The 23645-nt window shown below is 37.7% G+C and overlaps 1 protein-coding gene across 6 annotated transcripts in view; it reads left to right on the top strand.

Moving 5' to 3' along the window:
* LOC101160163 (neural cell adhesion molecule L1-like protein) overlaps positions 1 to 23645 on the top strand; it is a 59279-nt gene that overhangs the window by 13454 nt on the left and 22180 nt on the right. For 5 of the 6 annotated variants that reach the window (XM_020704545.2, XM_020704549.2, XM_020704547.2 and 2 more), the window contains exons 2-15: positions 12278 to 12445; positions 13201 to 13309; positions 13401 to 13588; positions 13683 to 13805; positions 17075 to 17248; positions 17725 to 17836; positions 17920 to 18101; positions 18196 to 18330; positions 18904 to 19044; positions 20141 to 20252; positions 20680 to 20843; positions 21252 to 21417; positions 22881 to 23005; positions 23123 to 23227. In XM_020704545.2, the coding sequence (XP_020560204.1) occupies positions 12364 to 12445; positions 13201 to 13309; positions 13401 to 13588; positions 13683 to 13805; positions 17075 to 17248; positions 17725 to 17836; positions 17920 to 18101; positions 18196 to 18330; positions 18904 to 19044; positions 20141 to 20252; positions 20680 to 20843; positions 21252 to 21417; positions 22881 to 23005; positions 23123 to 23227 (1918 nt within the window). In that variant the 5' untranslated portion in view covers positions 12278 to 12363. Of the gene's footprint in view, positions 1 to 9915; positions 10118 to 12277; positions 12446 to 13200; positions 13310 to 13400; positions 13589 to 13682; positions 13806 to 17074; positions 17249 to 17724; positions 17837 to 17919; positions 18102 to 18195; positions 18331 to 18903; positions 19045 to 20140; positions 20253 to 20679; positions 20844 to 21251; positions 21418 to 22880; positions 23006 to 23122; positions 23228 to 23645 lie in introns of those variants that run through there. The other variant, XM_020704546.2, reaches the window with a different exon arrangement.

The following is a 23645-nucleotide window of genomic DNA, read 5'->3' as shown; positions in this document are numbered from 1 at the left end:
CCAGGAATCTTGAGAAGATCTACAGGATGTCAAGCCTTTTGTCTGAGTCATTGATGAGTTTTTGCCGATGCTGAAAGGTCTCTCTCATCTTTCGAAAAATTAGTGTAGTATCTGGACAACATTAAAGACAATGTAATGTTTTCAACTTTTGTGTGTTGTCCACAACGTCTTAAGGCCCGTACACACCGGGACGAATATTCGCCAGGCGTTATTCGCCAGCGTTTTTCGCCACGTTTTTTGTGTTCACACCCAGGCGATTTTCGCTGACGATGAGCCGAGCGAACATGCAATTTCATTCCCTGACATTAGATGGCGCTTAATGTAAACAGAAATACTCCTGTACACAAGGTGGCGCTGCGCAACTTTACGCTTCTTAAAGTCGCTTTTCCCTCAGAAGAAGAGAGCAAGTATTTACGCGCTTGTCAGAATCATACAAAGAAAACATGAATATTTCAAGCACCAGTAGCTCCAACTGGTGCTTGGTTCAGGGATATTTTAGAATGTCCGTCATTATTTCTTCGCTGCTGTGTAGACGCTACACGGCGTCCATCTTCTTCGCTGGTATGTGTGTTCAGCAAGGCAGTTTTGTGTTTGAGCGCCCCCAAGTTGTGTTTTACTGTAACTTCAGAAGCTCCAGACACGTGTGCAAAAGCGCCATTCTCATTGGTCGAATAGATTTCGACATGACGCGTCGAAAAAAAAAAACGAACCCGAGGCGTTTTTTTTTTTTTGACGCTCTGACGCGTGGCGTTTTTTCGCGTCGGTGTGCACACTCTCATTGGTGCCCTTTGTTTAGTCACGAGGCGTTAAACGTCGGCGAAAATCGCCGGCGAAATTCGTCCCGGTGTGAACAGGCCTTTAGAAGGTCATTACATAACCGTTTTGCATGACCAGAGACCAGGCAAACACCAGTTCGTGGTCTTTTAAAAACTGTTTGCCTGATAAACAAAAGTTTTTTTTTTGTATTTTAGTGTGTTTTATATTTGCTTTCAGCACTTGTGCATAATTACTTTATCAATATGTGATATGTAGCCATGAGGGGGGCCAAGCCAAGTTCTCAATAAGCTGGTCCTAACCCCAGATAAATACAGAGGGTTGTGTCAGGAAGGGCATCTGACATAAAATCTTTGCCAAACTGAATATGCGAATCAGACCTATGATGGAGGAAGCCGATTCTCTGTGACGATCTCTGAAGGGACAAGCCCGAAGGAAAAGAAACTATATCAATATGTTATCTTAAAGTAAAAATGTATACATTGAACTTTATTAACATAAATTTTTTTATACTTTGCTTCGTGAAAGTCCTTAAAAGTTTAATGACCACACTATCATGTGGTCCACCTTACACTGTTTTGCAATATTTTATTTCTTTTCTTTTTTTACTGGACTGTCCTAATTGGCTGTAGAGCATTGTCAGTCAATCTCCTCTGTACCGTATCTCATGTATGTGTCCAGTTTACTACACAAATCTTCGATTGCGATCAGATCTTAGTTTTCATTCTTTATTGCCGGACCTATTTTTCTACAATAGCTTGAACTTTGAGAGTTCAAACAAGAGAGCAAAGTGTGAAAATGTTCATGTCTAAGAAAAGTGTATAAAGTGTGTAGTGAATAGTTTTTACAGCTTTGAAACATCGGTAATCTTACTTTGCAGATTTCACCTATTGGGAGTAACATAACCCTTGTGATAAACAAGGGAACACTTGTTACGGTTTCTGTTTCCTTGCCCTTGTGGTTTGTTTCCTTTTTGTTCTGGCATGTTTTGAGTATAACTTCCTGTTTTATTTTGTAGGGTTTCCTGTTTCGTTTTTGTTGTGAGTTTTACTTTGGTTCCCCATCCTTCCTGATTGTGTTCACCTGTGTCTCGTTTGTCTGTATGTATTTAAGTCTTGTCATTCCCTTCCTCCTGTGCTGGTCCATAGTATGTTAGTCTGCTCTCCCCGTTTCGAGTGTTTCGAGTGTTTAGTGTTTCGAGTTTCTAGCCTGCCATCTGCCGTCTGCAGTGGTTTTGGTTTTGTGTCTTTAGTTTTGTTTATTAAAGCCCCCGTTCCCCTGCAACCTCCTGCCTCCTCTCCTTCTCTGCGCCTGGGTGCTTCCTCCCTTCTCCCCCGTTACAACACTGGTATTTTTTTTTATTATATTTATCCTTATTATTATAAAGATTTGACATCTGAAAAAAATCTGCAAACACAAGTTTGATGTACTGCTTTACATCATGTAGAGATGCACACTACATTGTATGGTCATAGTGGCTACTAACTGTAAAAGTCCATAAATCATACACACGTGACAAGATTGAGTCCTTAGACTCATTTTTTGCTCAAATGATGATTATTGTTAGTTTATCATTTCCTATATCTTGTTGTCTTTTTGTTTTTTTTGTAGGACAGCATAAAATATTCATTGGCAAATGAAGCTAGTTACCATGGCAACAGTTCCAATGCATCATTGCAAAGATGACCTTATGTTTATATGCTTCTTATAATAATTACTGACAAGATTGTAGAGTCCACATTTCTGTTCAGATTTTGTTTTCTAAAGGGCTGGTTTTTTTAGTTGCCTCGTTGGTTTAGAACCTTTTTGGAGCTTTCCGCAGATCCAATTATGTTGGAGGAAAGGCTCTTAGGATGAATTTTGGGTTGACTCATACAAAAATATTAACCTGAGAAGTTGCAGCAGATGCTTTAAAAACTCATCTGATAGCAGTTTTATGAAGAGGAAGGCGCTATGAGCCATCAGGATAGACTGATCGGAACTGTTTTTTTTATTGCAATCTAAATAAAAATGCGTGGAGCGTCAGTGTCGATTCAGACTCTTCCACCATCACACTGAAGATAAGATGGAAAGATTACATCTGCCGTTTTAGTTTTGATTGTGTAGAAAGGAGGTGCAAACTATTTAAAAACATTTAGGGCAGAAAGGGTTTGTCCAATAATGCATGCTCACCACAAGACCAGGCAGGTTTGCTCTGATGCAAGGCCTTTTTAGTTAATTATTTTGTTGTTGTAAAAGAATTTAAGTAATTTTTTCCACTCACAGTTGAGCTGTCAAGACCCATTTTGACCCATTATACTTAAAAATATTTTGAATTAATTTTTATTTAATTTAAATGAAAAAAACTTAATCACTTCCTCAAGGCTAGGAAACAACAAAAGAAAGAAATAATTTTTTTCCCTTAACTTCTCTGCTTGAATTTGTCCTGGTATTTTTTAATTAATCTTTGCGACAAACAGACCAACAAAGTTATTAAAAAGCAAAACAAAAGAAAAAGAACCCTTCATTTATATATTTTTCATGGCTGACAGGCTTAATTGCTTTATTGTTAGACAACTACAGAATGTGTCCCTGAAAAAAGTGCAAATAAAAAAAGATTTCAAAATATTACATTAATAAGTGTGTAGCCATGATTATCGAATGAATGTGATAATTTCTGTCAATTGCAGTGCTGAGTATTACAAATCTGTTATAAGAAGTGTGATTCACATTAGTGGCTACTTAAATTACGTATTAAAGTTTTTTGAGGATAATCAATAAACATTCCATTATGCTACTTGATAAATAATCTGCACTTGATTGAATAAGCACTGGATTGCTGTAACTATGTAAAAATGTATATGAAAACAAAAAAACACAACAGAGGTGGGATTATATAAATTTGCTTTGTCCCACTCCCTTTCAAGCAACAAATCAAACTCTACTTGACTTTATTTGATAATCGTTTCATTTAATGAATCCAATGTGACCTGTGTGTGAACTGTATGCATTAGGGAAAAAACGTCTATTTATGATTATGATTAATTACACTGTCGAGAAAATGGCATCATCTTTGTTAATTTTCTTAATTTTCAAATCAATATATTGCTTGTAATTTTTTATTGTATTTTTCCATCATTTTGTATGCTTTAAATACGTTAATAAATCAAACCAATTCAAAAATAACACCCAAGAATATATAACCCTGCATATTTTAATGGGGCATTGTAGGTCAAATGCACAAAGACAAAAAAGAAAACAATTACATATAAAAAAGGTTGTTGTTCTTTCTAAAATCTTCTCAAATGTTTTTTAGATCTTCAAGATTTTTACTTAAACTAATTTAAAGCTGAGTTAAAACCATATAGAGCAGCACGGCCTTTTTTTCTGCCTCCTTTTGACTGTTATGATGCTACTGCATGTCAGGATGAACACAGATAGATCTCATGATTGCAACATGCCATTAAATGATGCTGAAGTGCTGAGTCTGCTTGTCTCTATTGCTAGCAATGAAATTCTGATTAAACTCTTGAACATGGATCCTAATTACTCCATGAGCGCCAGCGTTGCACATTCCTGCAACTATGAGTGTTACAAGACTCTTGCTCTTTTTTTTCTCTTTTAAATGAATACAGATGTTAAACTACTCATTATTTTAATGACATATATTTTATGATCCATGTAATATTAGCACAAAAAAAAGGACATAAGGTGTGGTGGCAATTTATCATTGTGTCCTGAAACGCTAAACCTGTAAAAGTGTAGGTAACAATCGTCTTTGCTTGGAAGATGTTCCAAAGTCACCGCATCTCCTGTTGTTTTTTTAGGCAGCTCCTCACAAGTCATTTCACTAATCACAGTGTTCCAGCAGGAAGCATTTAAACCACCACCTGGGAACTTGGTTGAGCAACACGCAAACCTCCACACACTCTATTCACTTTGAAAAAAATCAACCAACCTTGAAAGGATGGATAAACAAATTGATTTTATGGCTTAATTTGAGTTAAGTCATAAACGTGAGTTAAGCCACACGTTGTGGTAAAATTATGTTTAGTTTTAAAGTTTTTTCTGGAAAAAAATGTTCGGGTTGTTTTATGAGCTTAAAGCCTTGATGCATGAATTTAGTTACAGCTAGGAAAAAAACAAAATTAACGAATGCGTTAGTAGATGCGTAACTAAGGTGGAGCAGAAATGGTTTGATGCATTTTTGCATCAATAGGTGGCAAGGTTAAATGCTACCCACAAGTCTGTCAGAATTGTTTTTTTGTTGTATGTTTACATTGATGGGAGGAGCTACAGCATGCAACTGCATTTTAAACCTGTTCTACCTGCATTCAATGTACAAATGTAGTACCCTTTACATAAAACTGGAAAGTCAGGTTTGCCTTGACTCCTTTGATGTCACAAAGTTGTTTGAAGATTATTAGAGTCTGAGATAAGAAACGTTTTAAAATGTTTCTAGGGCTGAAATGCAAACAAAGTGTAGGGTAAGGTGCAAAAACTTAAAAATGAATCAGGAAAGACTTTTCTTTAATAAGAAAGGGGGCTGTATGTACATGGCACCTGACATTAATTAAGACTTGGTCACGGGCTGTCTGTTGGCGAAAACTTGACAAAGGTCTACAGGGCTGGCAGGACAAATATCAAGGTCATAGGCCCCTTGGTGAGCCTGTAGAGCCTAAATGTTCATGCATTTTTTTTTTCTACAGCCATGCTGAAGGCAACAGGTTGTAGTCAACACATGAGCAACTCGTAAGGTTACGTAAGGGTGAAAGGTGAGAAGCATGCGTGTCGTACACATTTTTCATGTTTTCAAGTCCCCCCAAATGCTGTGGACTGTGTGTTCAAATGTTAAGTGTGCACTGCTTATGTGCAGCCTGCCTATTAGGAATTCATTAGGAAATTAGACAATAGAGCACAGTTTGTGTAGACATCCTATCTATCTACTTATCACCTGCAAAACAGCCTTTGCATCCGGTCAGTAAAGAGCCATTACTTGCACCCTACTAATGACTGGAGTGTGGCATGAGGGCACCATACGACAGCATCACCCGTTCGTCCAACGTGCGTGCAGCTTACATTGTCCTTACAAATACTTCACCATACATTTAAAACTGGGTTTTAAATTTTGTCAGATTTTTAAATCCCTAGTCAAAACTGCAAATGACAGCTGTTGCCATTATAGCCCATTTAGGATATGTACATTCCTGCCTGTTTTATTTGTGAAAAGTTATCAGATCAGGTATGCTGTTGGTCAATAAAATTGAATAACGTAATGCAATGAAATAAATGATAAGCAGTTTATATCGGGCACATTGTTGTGAACATATAAAGTATGGCCATCATGACATTGCTTATAATTAGCTTTTGTCAGTAAGTTATCATTCATTTATTTCAACATTTTATCTGTTGCGTTATCTCAGTTACATACTCTAAGCTGTTGTGTGACTTTTTTTTCTACATGAACCTGTTTATTTATGTCTTTAAGAAGCTTCTGTTCCCAGAAGTTACTATAGAAGGTGTTTTGTTTTTTGACATTTTTGAACATTTAGTTTTGTGGGGGAAAAAAGTTCATTTAGTTCAACAACAGATGAGCGTGACAACATGACAAAGCTATGAGGGCTGAGCAACATGAAACTGGAATTTGTAAGTGACTCACGTTTGTCTGATGTTCTAAAAGCGTTTTGAAGAGACAGCGGAGCTCTGGATTATCAACGAAGCCTGACTTTTATTTGTTTAGGAATACTTTAAGGTATGAAACCCCTAAAGGGACATTGAAGAAAAGAAAAGTAGTACTGGTTTCTCGTGCACACTCAATGTCCTTTTAGGATTCCGTACTAAGTCAAGTTCTTGATAAAATCGATTGGGTTTTTTTAATCTTATATACAATTTAACGTACAATTTTTTTTTTGTACAAATTTGGTTTTAAGTTAATTTTCTATTATTTATCAATTTTATTTCACAGAGAATAAAAAATCATCAGTTGAAGTTGAATAAAAAAACATTAAACCATGGAAAAAAGCTCTGGCAGAAGCATCTTTAAAAATGAGTTTTCAATTATTACTATTGCTTCTGCTACCATAATAGTAATAATAATATTACCAAACAACTTTTGAGTCACAAAGCTGCATTAATATATATTTAGTTGGTTTTCAGGAATGTATTATGTAAGAGTCTAAACTTTATTTTTGCTCAGTAGTTAAATGTAAAAGGATACAGCTTTTCATTTTATAAAAATGAGAAGAACATGCCTGTGTGGCAGTTACAGCTATGTAACTTGTATTTATTTTATATCAGATTGTCTATTTTGCGTGACTTTAAAGCAAAAAAACTTTAAATGAAATCCAGGCCATTAGTGGCTTTTCTTTTAAGCTTCCCCTCAGCGTTTGTTAAAAGAGCGCTGTTTTAAACACAGCGAGGGTTCATTTGAAGTAATGACAGCTCTCTTAAATGAAGTGTGTAATTATGTCCGGCTATTCCTGCAACCTCCCAACAGTGAGTTTAGTCTGGAACGTAGACTCATCCAAATGTGTCACTGGCCTACAACGTGAGAATAAAAACTACCTCATATTTGTCATGTTCTATGATCAAAGAGAAAAGACGATTAAAAAAAGATTTCAGCCAAAATCCAGCATCTGGTTGGACTAAAAACAAAGTACATTAAGAGAAAAAATGAGAAACAACTGTGGTAATTAACTGAAACCAGATGAAACTCTAGCAAAAAAAAACAAAAAACCTCCAAAATAAAACAGGAAGTCAGTGCACTGAAAGTGAACTTACAAAAGGCAGGGACTTCAGAAGTGAAAACTGAGCTACATGTCAAACGAGCACAAACGATAGCGTTCAAAGCAAAAAGCCAAGTCAAAAATATAAACATCATTTATGGACCAAGTCACAGCGATTGCTCCAATCTCTTTCTTTTCTTCACTTCTCATACAAATTAAACCTCTGTGTTTGTTTTGCTCAAACGCAGGTGTTTTTTTTTTCCATTTGCAAAAGATGTTAATCTAGTATTTGTCACGTTTACTGACAAGTCCATTATTTAAGCAGAAGGGCACAGGGAGCTGGAGAAACAAAAAGCAAGGCTGAATGTTCAGATAATGTCTGATAATGTCAGCTCGAGGTCATAAAGTATGTGTGGTCCTGCTCCACGACTGCTTCACTGGGCCTTTTCAGCCCACTTCAGGTTTGGGTTTATATTTCCCTTCACGTTCCATAATATTCTGTGTTCTAGAGATTATATCACTACTTTGCCCTGATGCATCTGAATCCTTGTGTTTTGCAGCATGACAGTCAATTAAAAACCTCAGAGGATCTTACCCGAGGGCCTGAGCATGTTTCTGCAACCCCTCTAGTCTGCATTGATGCTTCGCAGACACTTCTTCATGTTAGACCTTGTTTCTGCTAGTTAGCACATTTTTACAACTATGAAAAACAAATCAATGGCAGACCTAAAGTCATGGCCAAAAAGGAAAGAAGCAAACAAAGCCTGTAATTCACGACAGAAAACTTTGTGTTTGAGGATTTTCAGAAAACCACCAAAACTTTGTAGACTGAAGGAAAGGTAAGACTACATGCATGGACCCAAGTGTTCACCTGGAGAAGGAAAGTTGTTTATGAGAAAGGAATGACTGGAATTGTTTTTTTAGAAAAGGAATTTGCTCATTCCCTTCTCATAGTTTAGAAGGACGGAATGAGCGGACTCTACTAAATGAGAAGGTTTGGTCTTTAGCATTTGCAGTGAGATGTGGCATTTTGTTTATTAGCAGAAATTCATGATAAACAATAAATTTATCTAGAACCTTTTTCAGAATTCTCCAAAACCTTTAAGTAACATTTAAATTAGTTTAACTTAAATTAATTAAAGTCCCACACCGATCATCTCTTGATCTATTTTTAAAGCTTTCCCAGAGGTCTTTTAATTAGGATAACATCGTTTTTAGCCAATATCAGGAAACTTGTGTTGTTTTCTAGGTCATAGTTTCTGCAGAGCGCCAGTAGTTCATCTGAAATTCGCATCTGAGTTGTGGGTGGGACCATTGGCGTGGAGCAACCCCGCCCTCTTCCCTGTCCTAACTTGCCCCTTACACCCCCAACCTAACATTACTGAAAACAAAAACTGTGAGGAATGATGGAGCTATCCAGATGTACAGTTTTGATCCAGATTCAAGCTCAGATAAGGAAAACAAAGACGTACCGGTACATGGATCTAGTCGTCTACAAGTGGATGCATCAGAATGGAGCGGAGCAGGAAGTTGGTCCGGCCAAGTGTGTGATTTTTCTACGTCACAAATACGCTCTTTGTCCAGCAGTGTTTGTTCATCTGCTCCTAATTTACAAGAAAAAACAAAAAATTCAGAGATGCAATTTTAAACTTATTTTTTTTACTACATGTCCTCCATCGTGCCATCATGGGGAGAATGCCATACGAACAAGTTAAAAACACCAAAAACTCGATTTTCCTCAGACTGGGTCTTTACAGATGTTTACTGTTATCCCATTGAATCAAAAGGTCATTTTAGGACCATTGTGGTGCTGCTGGCATCTTAATCCAGACTTCCCTATCAGTGAAGGTCAGATGTTTTCCTAGCTGAATGACGGAGCAGTATGAGCATTCTTCAGCCTGTGTTGTGATCGTTATGTCTCCACGAGGCCTAACACGAGTGAAGGAGCAGTGTCCCATACTTTAAAAAGATTAGTTAGTGTCTTTTCTACTCATATCGCAAGTCCTTGTTTGACTCTTAGCTTGTCTGTATATTAGTTACATCAAGACTAAAACTTTTACTGATATCATTTTAAAGAGAAATGCAGTAAAACAATTTTACCAGCCAGTATTTCTTCAAATTGTAGGTAAGCAGAAGGTGTTTTTTTTTTTTTTCTTTTTTCTGTTGAGTTCTAATGTGTTGCATTAAGTCTCATGCGGGCTCTGTGTAGGTGTACAGTTTTGTCCCCCACTCTCTTTTAACAGCAAAAGAGTGGGAGAAAGTAAGGAAAAGAGATGTCTGTACTTCTTCTGCGCTCAACCTTTAATGCTCTCTTAGTAGCCCTGTGGTGCAGCCTTTGTCCCGGGCATTGTCAAGCTTTCAGAGCCTCTTTGCCAAGTGAGAGGCTTTGGCGACATATGTCACTTCAGCGACTCTCCTGTCGCTTCTTTAGTAGCTTGAGTGGAGGAGTGAGGAGGGAGGTGTGTCTGTGCCGCAGGAAAAAAGCAATATGAGGAGGAAGAGGAAGTGCGTCCTAGAGATTCTGGTTCAGAAAGAGAAACAGATGCTGGAATGTCAGTTCTTCAAGGTTTTATGAACTTCATCTGCACCTGCTTTGGGCCTCTGCAGGAGGAGAAAAACTCTCAATGGTTCAAATAGCTGTGAGTATCATCACTTGAAAGTAAAACTCCTTTGGGAAACTGGTTCTAACTATACACATGATTGGAACACAGTAAATTCATTTTTGTCTCTAATTTGCTTGTATTTGTTTTAAAATAAGGCTGCAAAAGAGTAGAAAATGTGTGGGGGTGTTGGGTGTTTTGCCAAGGATAAGCCATTTAGTAGTAGTACTGTTCATGCTGTGGCCAGCCTATGGTTTAGGTAACAATCCCTCTGGATTTGTGACTACAATCTGCCATGCGTTCAGATAATAGATCCCTTATACCTTTAAAAGCAAGCACTTCTGTTTGCACAAGGACCTCACCGCATTTTACACTTCTGTCTCATGTGTGTAAAGCAGACTCAGCCAGCTTTGTTTGAGTTATCATTAGAGGGTTTTGCACAACTCCATGTTTACAAGGCAATGTGATTCCCCAATCCACAATGTTTTTCCAGTGTAGAGGGGGGTGTGGATTTGCTGGGCATGAATAAAAACTGCCTGCTTGCTTGCTTGTTTGGAGTGATGATCACAGATCATTACTTAGATAAATGTCACGCTTCACTGGTCACTGGAAGACTTCCGCTTTGCTGCCTGCCAGAAACTTTGCACCCTCTTAAGTAGAGTTCTCTTTTTAATGTAGACTTGTGCTCGCACCTTCTGCTTTTTCTCTCTCTCTCTAAATGACTACATAAGCAAAAGATCTTACATGAAAATGTTGGTGCACCCTCTGAAATAAACACAAAACCAGCTATGTTTACTTTTTAAACCCACAGAAGATAATCGTAAAGCCTTTAAAGCATCAGTCGCTTAATTTGTTAAATTGATTCCAACTTCAAGCAGCTTAATTCCAAATCTAGTCTATACAAGTTATTGCATTAACCTCTCTCGTGCAATAAGAAGAACTGAGAGTGGTGCTCAGCCATTGTTAAACAGCGTCCTGCTGGATGACTGCTGGAGCTCCTGCCTTCAGTCTCCTGATAGCAGGATTAGCCGGGGAGGGGAGTGAACCTATTTGGCAAGGCTAACACTGCCGCTACACTCTTAGCACTGTCAGAACTAAGCCGTGAAACACTGACAGACTTACTCCAATTTACTGACTGCCATCTTGGATCTGATAATTGTAACTGACAACAGCTTAGCCTCCGAGTGATTTGGGTTTAATGAAAGTAAGCCACACGATGCCACCCAGTAGCCTTTACAGCTCAAATAGTAATCTCCACGCATGTTATAGTTCTGTTATCAATACAGCCTTGAAACAGTGGGGGGCATCTGTAGCTTCCTTAACTAGATACCCTCACTGATATCACATTTAACCCCTAAATATGCCCAAGCAGCAAAAACTTTGATTATATTTGCAATTCTAAGGAGCATATTTATTCAGGTACTCCTACTTAAAACTGAATACATAAAACCTAAACATGGCCAAGTATTCGAAAGAAAGTAAAGGTTTATACTGAGAAGTGCTTTCTATTTTGTAAACTGCTTTAAAAAATAGCTCATATATAAGCAATAATTTGGGTATGCCAATGAATTAGTTCTACTAAACTTCTGTTCCGTGTTAAATTCTCCTTCCCGCACACATTTGGGTAAAATTTCCTGTGACCACATAAGAATACTTTTTCTTTTAGCACAACTCCTTTTGTTTACTGCCGTTGAAACACAGCCTTGCCTGTTAAAAAGTAAAAGGCTTTGATTCAGCTCAGTGGTTCCGAATTTAATCTGTTTCCTAAAATGAAAGAATAAAGCAGTTTGACAAAAAGAAAAAATAGACGTTTTTACAAGTTTATGCAACAGTTGGGCAATGAACCCGATTTTAAAGAGAAAAGGGCGAGCAAGTGGCCCAATCCTGATTGAAAGAAGGCTGAAAGTTGTTACTTCATTGTTTTATAGTTTAGTTACTTCGGTCAGAGTTTGCCAAAAAAGAAAGACCAACTTCTTTAAACATTTGATCACTAAATCATATAAACGTTATTTAGGAAATGGCTTGCCAACTAAAAATTAAAACTATTTTGTAAAGAAATTAATACAGAATCAAGTTTTTAATGACCACTCTTTGGCTCACTGAATCAATGTGTGGTGGTTCCTTAATGGTCTTTTTCTTTTCTCTGTTTTCCTTAAAAGTTAAGTCATTAAACACAGACCTTCTGTTTAAATCTTGCAGGTTCTCTGTGCCTTACAACTTCCGTGTAGCAACAGTTCATCATCCATCACCCCTGTACTCAAGTGCCTCCTAATCAGCAGAGGGGAATGAGGATGGTTGAGAGCCTGACATTAGTTCTACTTTGGACCTTGAGTTACAAAGCTGCTGGCCTTCACATTCCTTTGGAAGGTAGGAGAAATATTAGGATGACTGACATTGTTGTTATTCATTGAATACTAAAAGAGAAAAGTTTAATATAAAGTTGCAGACGTGTATCAAAGACCCATTCTAATAAAATGTTTTTATTGTTTTTAACATGTTCTTGTGGCTTTTTCTTTATGACGAAGGACATATATTAAGAAAATGAAGCTCAGCATTGCAATTTTAAGAATTTCTTTATTCAAATTGTGGTAAATCAGGAGCAGATGAAAAATATGCAGTTGAAAAAAGCCTGTAGGTGTGACATAGATTCTACAACAGCAAGCAAAAAGCTCCCTGCAGCGCTCCATTCTGATGCATCCACTTGTAGACAAATAGATCCACGTACGTCTTTTGTTTTCTTGCTTTTAGCTGGCATCTGGCTCAAAATTGGGTGGCTTCATTATTGTTCATTATTTATTTGGCAGTTGTGAGGGGCTGTAAGCTAGTGGGAAAGCACATAAACAGATGGATGATGGGAAATGTGGAGGAGCTTTCTCTGCACCATAACTACTGCCCACAACTCAGAGGCACTCTACAGAAACTATGTCCCAAAAAAGGACACCGGTTCATAAAAAATCATAATGAAAGGGACATTTTTAAAATAGATCAAACTGTGATAAGAGTGGGTCTTTAAGTCTTTTAAATGTTGTTACAAAAATCATTTTTTTTATATATTCAACAACTATTGTTCTATTTTTTTAAATGAATCCTAAATATGCTTAAACTCTGTTCTCCTGTTGCAGTGGAGCAGCCACCAACCATTGTAGCTCATTCAGAAACTCCTGTTATTGTGCTTCCCCTCGACAACTCTGTTACCATCACATGTCAAGCAAGAGGAAATCCACCACCCACGTGGGTAACATTAAATGTCTAAATGGCTTCAAATCTCTGTTCAGTTTCTGAAAATGCTTCAGTACTCTTTCATTTATTTTTACCCCAACAGATACAAATGGACAAAAGATGGAAAGGATGTGACTTTATCAAACATTGCATCAATAGCATCAGACCCAACAAGTGGAACTTTAAGGTTTCACAGCATGCCCCTTCGCCAGGTTGAGGGTAAATACAAATGCTTTGCTTCAAACCAGCTGGGTACCGCCATGACCGTGGACATAGAGATCATAGTCTCTGGTAGGTAACTGTAAGCGAAAACATGAAAGCGTTATTTATCATCATGACTTAAGATGTAATTGCTTTTCCATTGTTCTTTTTGTTTTTTATCTAGCCCTTCCCAAGTTTCCGAGGGAAACGATTCCCCCAGTTATTGTCAATGAGGGAGAATCGGTCATCCTGGAGTGTAATCCTCCTGAAGCTGTTGCCCCACGTCAGCTCTACTGGATGACTATTGGTGATTTGCAAAACACTTTCTTTTACTTCCTAAATATGTATTTAGTCATTTTGTTTTTTTTACAAACATCTATCAATTATTATTTTATCTAGATCTGATCTGCTTTGTGCTATTACTGGAGCCTAGCCATCTTCAGGCCAAGGCACAGTCAAGTCACAAGAACAAAAAACTTTTCAATTTCATTTGCAACTTTAAAGACAGAAGTCGCAGCTTTTCTTATGTTTTTATTTCTTCTATATATCCACAATGCATTGTTGCCTTCTTGCTGAAACCTTTGTGTAATGAGTACTTCACTGTAGTTTTCAGTGTAAAAATTCATCCGTTTCTGAAAGAATAAACAGAAAGTTTAGTTCATAGGACAATGAAAGTCCAGGGATGTAAAAGATACAGATACGTATCATAAAATCGATTAAATACTTGGAGCAAACAGCAGTATCGGTTGGAAACCACAGATTATATTGGTAAAAGGGTAAAAACCGATCAAAGTAAATAATCTATTTCTGGCTAATTTTGTTAGCTCATCTTCCCGTTGTGCTCTCTGCTGTCTTTGCCTTTTGAAGTACATGCGATGCAAACAAAAAGACCTCCAATCACAAGCTAGCTTCTACCAAGTCAGTAGACGTCTTGGTATTACAATTGGCTTGAGGTGAAACCAAATTCTGTGTAAACGTGATAACCCATTTTTTTCACTGTACTTCAAACAATGCCTGAATAAATTAATATGACACACTTTTAATAGCCACAGAGAACAAAACATTCTGAAAGACTCAAAATGCCAGGTTTTTGTCCTTTGAACATTTTGTTTTGATGCTTAAAATAAAAAGTGCCTTCTCTGTTAAAAGGCATTTTCAATTATAGTTTAATACCACAACGATTGATTGTATTCTTGTAGGTAAAAGAATTGGACTGTATTGAACCGCCACAAAGTTAGTTGAATCTTCCATGTAGTGATTCGTGGATCATGTATCGAGATACGTATCAAATCATTTAAGAGGGAAAGATACACAACCATATATAAGGTGCTTGGTCCCAGCAAGGTCAGAGGCTAGAGGCAGAGAAGATCAGGGCTGATTGTACTCATTTTCTCTCCTCTTGCCTAAATGGAAAACACAAATTCTTTAAACTTGATGCAGAACTTGCTTCTTTTTTTGTTTTGTTTTTTCCAAGCTTGAAGTCTGTGCGTTTTCCCAGAACTGATCCAAGTGTATCAATATTTCTGCTGTGATTTATGTCCAACCTAGACACTTTGAATTGGTTGATGTTACAATAAGTTCTCAGTAGATAGTTTACCACTTCAAATTGTAAGCCATGAGATGCTTAAGGCCTAGTCAAGGATTTGTCTATTGCTTAGTTTTGTATTTGATCCGTGCTCAGGTATTAATGTGCTAGTATTAACTTCACAGTCAAAATGAGTCTTTAAGCTACGTTGGGGTTTGGGAGAACATTTAGGTGAAACAAAGAGCACAACAGCAGCACACTGTAGTCCCAAATATTCAAGCTATGATGCACAGTGAACGCCACTGCTCATAAAACTGTCTAAGCCTGGAATGCTTGAGATACCACACGCATTTTACACCTGTGTGTTCAGGTGTGCGAAAGGCTTGACAAAAAAATTACAGCTTTATATTTCAGCGTTTTTTTTCACACTCGATTCATCGTGACAGGGGGTTAGAATCTAGAATCTAGTACTGGTGATACCTAATAAAACATTTCTGACGGGTTACTGTTTTTGTTCGATCACCCCGAAGATCAATTCACTGTTTGCTAGTGAAAGATTAGAAAGGGAAATAGGTCTGCTTTTCAGAGGTGGATGTTCTACTATTTCTGAAAGAAGTAATCAAATAACCTCATTTTAACAGACGACACTTTGTGAATTTGAGCTGGCGCACAGCTCCCCTAACAGTCTGCTTGCTTGTTTAGGTTAGAAGAGACAATAAAGGTTTACACTTGAGGGGCACAGGTTTACTTTACATCAACAAAGCTGGAAAAAGTGATTAACTGTATAAAAGGTCTCCTCAGATACGTGTGAAGTGTTTCATTAGTGGTGAAGGCTTTTTTGGACCAACTCCTTGAAGGTCCTCTACATACCTGACTGGTCTGAGAAGAAGAGGGCATTCAAGAAAAACCTATTTCCTGTTCTCAGACAGACTCAAACGTCTGCTCTTAAACTCCAGACCTGTTTAATTAAAATGTAATGATAGAAATGCTTTCAGCTTGAGTTGAATAGATATATTTGGTGGCACTTTTCTTCCCCGTCAGCATATATTTCAGTTTGTACTAGTGCTCTTTATAAAAATGACCTCTCTTTTGCTCATGTGCCCTGTGTTCTGAATTTAAATCAATGGTTTTATTGGACTTGTCAAAAAAGACACAAAAGGGACACTGACCTGTGCATTTCTACAAATCAAATATGCTTTTTGTGTAAGAATTTTTCTATCCCTGAAACTTTTAAGGTCACTGGATTCCTGCATCATCAGACCTTCATTAAAACACTTGTACCCCATCATTATTTCATGAAACATTTCTGTTCTTACTCTTTTTAACAAGCATTAGGTGCTACTGTTGGCCCCTCTCGTGTCTCAAAACTCTTACGGGAAAAGTCATAAATAAGTGTTATGGATGGACCAGATTCTACTGCACACCAAATGCATGCTGGGTCCTAAAGACATTTCTCACATTATGTTGACAAAATAACTAGCTTTGAAAAATACTTGCTTGATCTGGTTCAGCTTATTCATACCTTTTGGAAAATACTTTATGTTTTTTAAACTCACTCCACTAAATTTATCATGTCATTTGGTGTTTTTAACTTGTTCTTGTGGCATTTTTTTCTGATGATGAAGAACATTTATGGAGAAAGCTAGGAATATGTATTTATTCAAACCGTGAATCAGGAGAAGATGTAAAAAATACAGTTTGATAAGGCTTGTGACACAGTAAATAAACTGCAGGCCACAAGCTCCCTGCTCCAAGCTCTCAGCAACAGGGAGGGGAAGGGGGCGGGGTTGCTCTGTGCCAACGGTCTTGCTAACAACTCAGAGGCAAATTTCTAATTAACTACTGAGAAATTATGTCCTAGAAAATAATGTTTTTTTTCTGTATTTTTGCTAAAAACTGCATAATCATAATTAAAAGACAGCTGGAAATGCTTTTACAATAGATCAAAAGATGATCAGAGTGGGTCTTTAAGAGAGTCTCAATTTCATTTTGAGACAGGAATATTTTTAAAGTCATATGCTGAAGTTAACACATCGTTTTTCTTTTTGCAGGTCTGGAGCATATTAAGCAGGATAAGAGGGTTTCCATGGGAACAGATGGCAACCTGTACTTTTCTAATGCCTTACAGAGAGACAGTCGCCAGGATTATTGTTGCTCTGCTGCCTTCCCCAGGATTCGCACCATGGTCCAGAAAAGTCCCATGGCCCTGGTAGTAGTCAAAAGCAGTGAGTTCATAACAGTGTGTTTCTTAAATGTACTGACTTGTTTGGCACTTCATCAAAAAGATGTGCGCAAATCCTGCTAATGCACGCCATGGGAAAATCAGCACTCATTTACTACCTTGATGAAATATTGTCACTTTTTTCAATCTCTTTCACTATCGACATTGATTGTGTCGTGTTTTATCATGTTTAAGTTGAGGATGGGTGTCAGAAAAATGGGTGGTAGATTACTCAGTACTCGTAACATCTAGTAAAGGTCACAATTTTTTACTTTTAGTTCCAGTGAAACCTGCTAATGACTCCTCTGCTGAAGAGTGTGAGTCATATACAGCTCATAGTCAAACAGTGATTTGCATTTTGAAAAAAACACTTTCTATTGACAGACTAACTAAAGTATTTTTTTAGTATATTTGGATGTGTACTTTTTTCAGACTTTCAATGATTAAAGTGATGGAGTTTGATCTTTTTATTAAATGCAGATGAAGCCCCCCCAGAGAGAGCACCCAGCATGCTGCTGCCCTCTGGTGTTCAGACAGAGAAGGTGCTGATGAAGGGGGAGGAACTGCAGCTTGAGTGCATAACAGCAGGACTGTATGTGTACTTCCATATTATTATATCATCACTATGTTTGGCATGTTTGACAATTTTTCATACATCACTATTCCACTTTGTAGGCCCACGCCTGATGTAACGTGGATGAAAATGGGGGAAAAACTGCCGGATCAGGCAAAACTGAGCAACTTTAACAAGACGTTGACCGTATCTGCTGTTGAAGAGACAGATCAGGGGAGATACATGTGCAAGGCGTCTAATTCCGCTGGAGAAACTGTCCACTACTTTCATGTGATAGTGGAAGGTTGGTCAGCTTCAAGGGCTGGTGCTGTTTTACCTATCTAACACAGAAGGCTGTTGATATGGAGACTAACATGGTTTTTCTTGCCATCTTTTAGAGCCACCGGTGTGGCTGGGTGATCCTCCTCAGGGTCAAATTACTCCGGTCGGATCTGATGTTCATATTAAGTGCTCAGTTGGAGGAAAACCACCACCAGACATAACGTGGAGAAGGAATGGAGAATTATTTAGAGGTGAGAAAGAAAAAAACACTGATATATCTTAAAACATCTTTGGCATTTTGCCTAAAGACAACATCTTAGTGTTATAAAAGACTTCATAGAGACCCTTTTTTAGTATGACAGTTTTATTACAGGATATTAAACATGAAATGAGCACAGAAGCCCTAAAACTAGAGTTTGTTTTAGTGTTGGGTTTAAGAAAAATAGTTTTCAAAGTTTGGGTTGCACATCTATGAGCAATGGACACAAAAATAGTTATTACATCAGAGAGCTTACTGAAAAAAATACATTTTCTCTGGTTTGTAGTTTGTGCAATACATACATTTTAGCGTTGAAAGCAAAATTTTGAGTCATTTGTTCGGACGCAAAAGCATTCAGCCGTTTTCTATGGCATTAAAATCCCTTTTCTTTACACAATATGAATTCTTTTCCCTCAAATATCAGGCTTTCTTTGAACAAAAGCAAAACATGCAAACCGGATAGCAAACCTTCACTCAGGCTCAGAGTGGAGAAGAACTGCCTATTATCTGTCGACAAACGTGTCGCCTGTGCAGCTCTGATTGTTGTACTGCTGTGTTCTTTTAGATGACTCTGAGAATAACAAGCGAGTGCTTGATGACACTGTGGTGCTTCATAAAGCCAAGTCGCAAGACAGCGGCGTCTACCAGTGTGAAGCCTCCAACCCTCATGGCAGGATTCTGGCCAACATAAACATTCTGGTCATGAGTGAGTATTAAGTGACAAAAATTACAATCTAAACTGAGAATTGCTTGATAAAATGTTTGCTCAATTTGTTCAATCTCCAAAAATCTTTCAAGACAGGGTTAAAACAAAATGAGAAAACTAAAAAGGCTACAGGTTTACATTTTTAAATCCATGCTACATAGATTGTAGCATGGATTGTAGGTCTAGATTGTAGGTCCAAACCTAGCCGTCCCTCATTCTTTGCAGGAATTACGTTCTCAACCATGATGGGTCAAATCTGCAATCAACTTTCTTATTATTATTATTTTATTTTTTTTACAAATAATATAGATGTTCTAAGGCTGTAAAACATGTCATTACACACTTTTTTTCAGAAAGGCATTAATTGTTTCCAAACTTTTCTGTCTTATTTAAACTCTGTTAAAGTTCAAACCTATGCACAAAAATAAGACTAGTACAGAATAAAACCAAAGATTTGCTCATGATGAAATGTTCATGTAGATCTGGCAAGCTGCACACAGTCTGTACAGGACATGCAGCACGGAGGAGATTCATTGACAACATTCTACAGCCAATCAGGACGCATAACACAATGCACTGTTAAAAAAAGCAAACCTGCATCAGAAAAGAAATGAGCAAAACAGCGAGACCACAAAAGGTGAACTGTGATATAGCAAAGGACCACTACAGTTTGTAAAAACAAAGAATTATAAAACAACTAACTTTGTGGCCTACTGCTATAGTGGGAGGTCATGGGTTCAAATCCATACCAAAGACTCCCTCCTCGACACTCAGCTTTACAGGGTTGCAGGGGGGGTTCAACTACCAAATGATTCCTGAGCACAGCTGTGGCTGCAGCTCACGGTTCCCTCAGGGGACAAGTCAAATGCCAAGAACAGTTTTCGCACACCCAGGAGCGTGACAACTAATACCACTTTAACAAATAAATCACATTTAAAAAATAAACTGGGGTGAATGACAACATCTTTCTGTCAGCAGGTAAACTGTTAAACTGACTTATCTCTGTAGCCTCAGAACGGAACATGTGATGCTCACATTTGCCCGCTTTTATAACTCCACCCTGGAGCTGCTGTAATTTGACTTGTCTTCACTTTAGGCAAGCCTCCCCAGATACTGACGAAGGACGTCCAAGAGTATGCAGTGATCCTGGGAGATAACATAGTCATAAACTGCAGTGTTTTCAGCTCTCCTCCAGCCAGCATTTCTTGGTAAGTGAATGCAATGAACTTTTTTCTTGATTTTTGTGTTAGAGATCATAAAAAAAATCACTTAGGTTAGATCTAGAACAGCCTAAAGAGAACCAATCAATGCACTGACTCATACTATTAAGCCCACACTACTTTTAGTGTCTGTACATCAGTCTGATATGATCTTTTTAATGAGATAATCCTCTTCCTGTCCTTGAAAATGATGTAATTACACCTTGTTAAGAAGCACTTCAGCTCATTTACAGGTCCACATAAGTGGACCTGTAAGTGTAAGTGGAAAATCAGAGTGTTTCAAAGTTAAAGAAATCTGAAATTAAATATTTTTTGTGCCACTCAAAGCTAGTAAACAGGACTGATCCATCTGTGTCTTACAGGAACCCACTTTCATATTCTTACCAAATAAGTCATGGTAACTTTTTCTTTCTAGGATCAAAGAGGAGGCAGTCATCACTGGGGAACGATTTTCTACCTTTGATAACAACCAGTCACTGAAAATCATTAATGCTGAAGAAAGTGACAGTGGAAAGTATGAGTGTGTGGTCAAAAACACAGAGGGAACATCGAGTATTACTGCACTTCTGGATGTCAAAGGTAACTCAACACATAATCCAGTACATCCTTATCTGGAAATCATTGGCATTTGTCCTGCCACAGTGTCCCGTCCTCCTCTTTACTTTGAAGGTTATAACAGTAACATACCTATTAACATAAATTGGTTTAAGAATTTTTAGGTAAAGCTTGTGTTGGCTATCACACATTTTTATTTCTACTCAACATATTTGGTAAAAGTAATAAAATATCAGTTTTTCTGCAAATATGAACATTTCTAAAGAAAAATATGTTTTAGCTAATAAAAAAAAATCCCTAAATCAAATTCTTAAAATGAGACCAAAATATTTACTTCATAGAGAAAACATCTACAGGGTCAAATCTAGAATTTTTAGGCTGCAGTTCACAAGGAAAAGTCATCATCATGACATGCTTGTCTTCTTTCTCTAGATCCCACCAAAATAGTGAGTCCACCTGAAAACAAGCAGATCATCATTGGGACTTCAGCTAAATTAGTATGCAAGGTGACGTATGATAAAAGTCTGGAGGGCAGCTTTGTAATGGAGTGGAGGAAAGATGGAGAGGAGATCTTACTGTCGGAAGAGAACAGCTCCAGGTTAGGACATTTACTTTAATGTTGTTAATTAGTTGTTAGGTGTGACTGTGAGTGTGTATGTGTGAATGTGTGACCTTGTCACAGATTGGTGACCTGTCTAGGGTATACCCTGCCTTAGTCCAACTGTAGCCAGGTTATGCTCTGGCGATCCCATGACTCTGAAAGTGAGAAAGTGGGTTAAGAAATGGATAGATGGATGGATTGTAAGGTTTTTTTTGTTGTTGTTTTGCTTGCTGAGACCTCACCGTTGTTCCTTAAATCAGTCTTTTTCAACCAGTGGGTTGCTGTACACTAGTGTGCCATGAAAGATCATCAGGTTTTGCCTAATTGCTCAAAAATAATGAAGATAAAACTTCAATTTTTGTCAACTTTATGTTCTCTAGTTACAATTTCACTTAGAAACATTAATATAATGTTGGTCCTTTTCAAGTAAAAATAAAAATCTACAAAACATAAAAAACAGGGACCTCAGTTCAAAAAGGTTGAAAACACTGCCTTATAATAAACATGTAAATGAAAAATAACACACAAAAAACATTATGTTAGCCATCTAAAAAAAGATTGCATTACTTTTTGATTACTTTGTGAAAAATTGCTTTCACAAGGACTTCCTTATTTGGAGCGATTTCTAAATGAGCATATCAAAACAAGAAGAATACACAAAGACACAGTCGGCTCATATCAGGTACGACCAGAGAGCTCCACGAGGAGAAACACAGCTTAGTGTTGAGCTGCAATCAAGCCAAGCTGTTGACAATCAACAGCCTTTAATGGACCAACAGCACAGACACCGCCTGCTTCCTGTTTCCTCAACACAGACCGCAGCACTGAGAGCCAGATAACCTTTTCTTAGTCACACTCTTTCCAATAGAGTAGAAAAGATTTTTGCATATCAGCTTATTAGTACAGTGAGGGGTTATAAAACCCTGGTAGATTGTTCTTTTCTATTATTCCTAATAATGAAAGCATGGGAACTTGAAATAGTATTTTGTGCTTTCTCTGCACTCAAAGGCAAACAGTATGAAGCAAATGGGCAATAAAATCCCATAATTGTGTTGCTGTTAAAAGCAAGAAAACAGAGATGAATAACTTGAAGAGGAGCTCCTGTTACATGTAGAGCAGCAGAGATCACGTGGCTCCATTTTCAGGCTTTTTCAAATAACAAAAGCAGTAACACCTCCAAGTGCTGTTAGATTTTAATGCAACTTTATGTTTAGAGCTTTTCCCTGCACTGCTCTCTACTGTGGTTTTTGACCAAAACACAAGCAACAATGCCATATTAGATGTGGATTTTCCTTTTTATTGTGGTTCGAATGAGTCAATTGTGCATAACTGTGTGTTCATTTTTGCAGTCAGAGCGGAGTTTGCCCCATGAATTAAGTGGTGGTGGGCTAACTCAATGCTTTTTTCTCGACTTTATAATTAAAATCACCATTTTAGCTTTGCTGTCACATTCTTCTCAGATACATCAGAGGTGATCACAATCTGCAGATCATGAACGTGAACCTGAGAGACCAGGGAATGTACACATGCATTGCCAGAACCAGCTTGGATGAAGTCAGAGCCACTGCCCTTATTATCGTGCTAGGTTTGGTTTTATCCATCTTTTAAAAATGTCACCTTTTAATAATTCATTCCTATTTTTGCTTGTTTATTTAAAAAAAAAACGAGAACTAAGTTTTGTGAATATTCTTTTTTTATGCAGACGTTCCTGATGCTCCAGAGAGATTAAAGATAATTGAAATCAAGGATTCAAGGAACATTGTTATTTCATGGAAGCCTGGAAGTGATCACAACAGCTCTGTCACAGGTACACGTCTGAATTTGACAAAGCAAATGTAATACTGGCTTAAAATTGGAGCCAATTCACCCGAGCGATTTAAAGAGGAGCAACCAAATTTGAGACACCAGTTGCGCAAATTGTATTTGCGATAATAAATTAGCCCAATGGAAACACGGTGATATTGACAAAACTCGCATTTATCGAAAAAAAGATTTTGCGCTTGGAGGAAGTGGTTTTAAGGCATATCGAGATTGATATATTTTGCGAAACTGTAATGGAAACACTTTTTTCAAATTAAATGAGTCGCGTGACCAACAACCGGATGGCAACATGCTTCTTGGTAGGAACTGGCTGCCTTTGGCACTGCACAGTGGGCGCCACAAGAGGTCCCAAAGTACTCACACAGTTCATCAAAAGCTGAATGTGTCATGTAGAATTGATGGAT

The sequence above is a fragment of the Oryzias latipes genome, chromosome 7 (assembly GCF_002234675.1).
Source record: "Oryzias latipes chromosome 7, ASM223467v1".
NCBI classification, from domain to species: Eukaryota; Metazoa; Chordata; class Actinopteri; order Beloniformes; family Adrianichthyidae; genus Oryzias; species Oryzias latipes.
The sequence above is the reverse complement of the archived record's forward strand: the minus strand, read 5'-3'. Positions and strand labels throughout refer to the sequence as shown.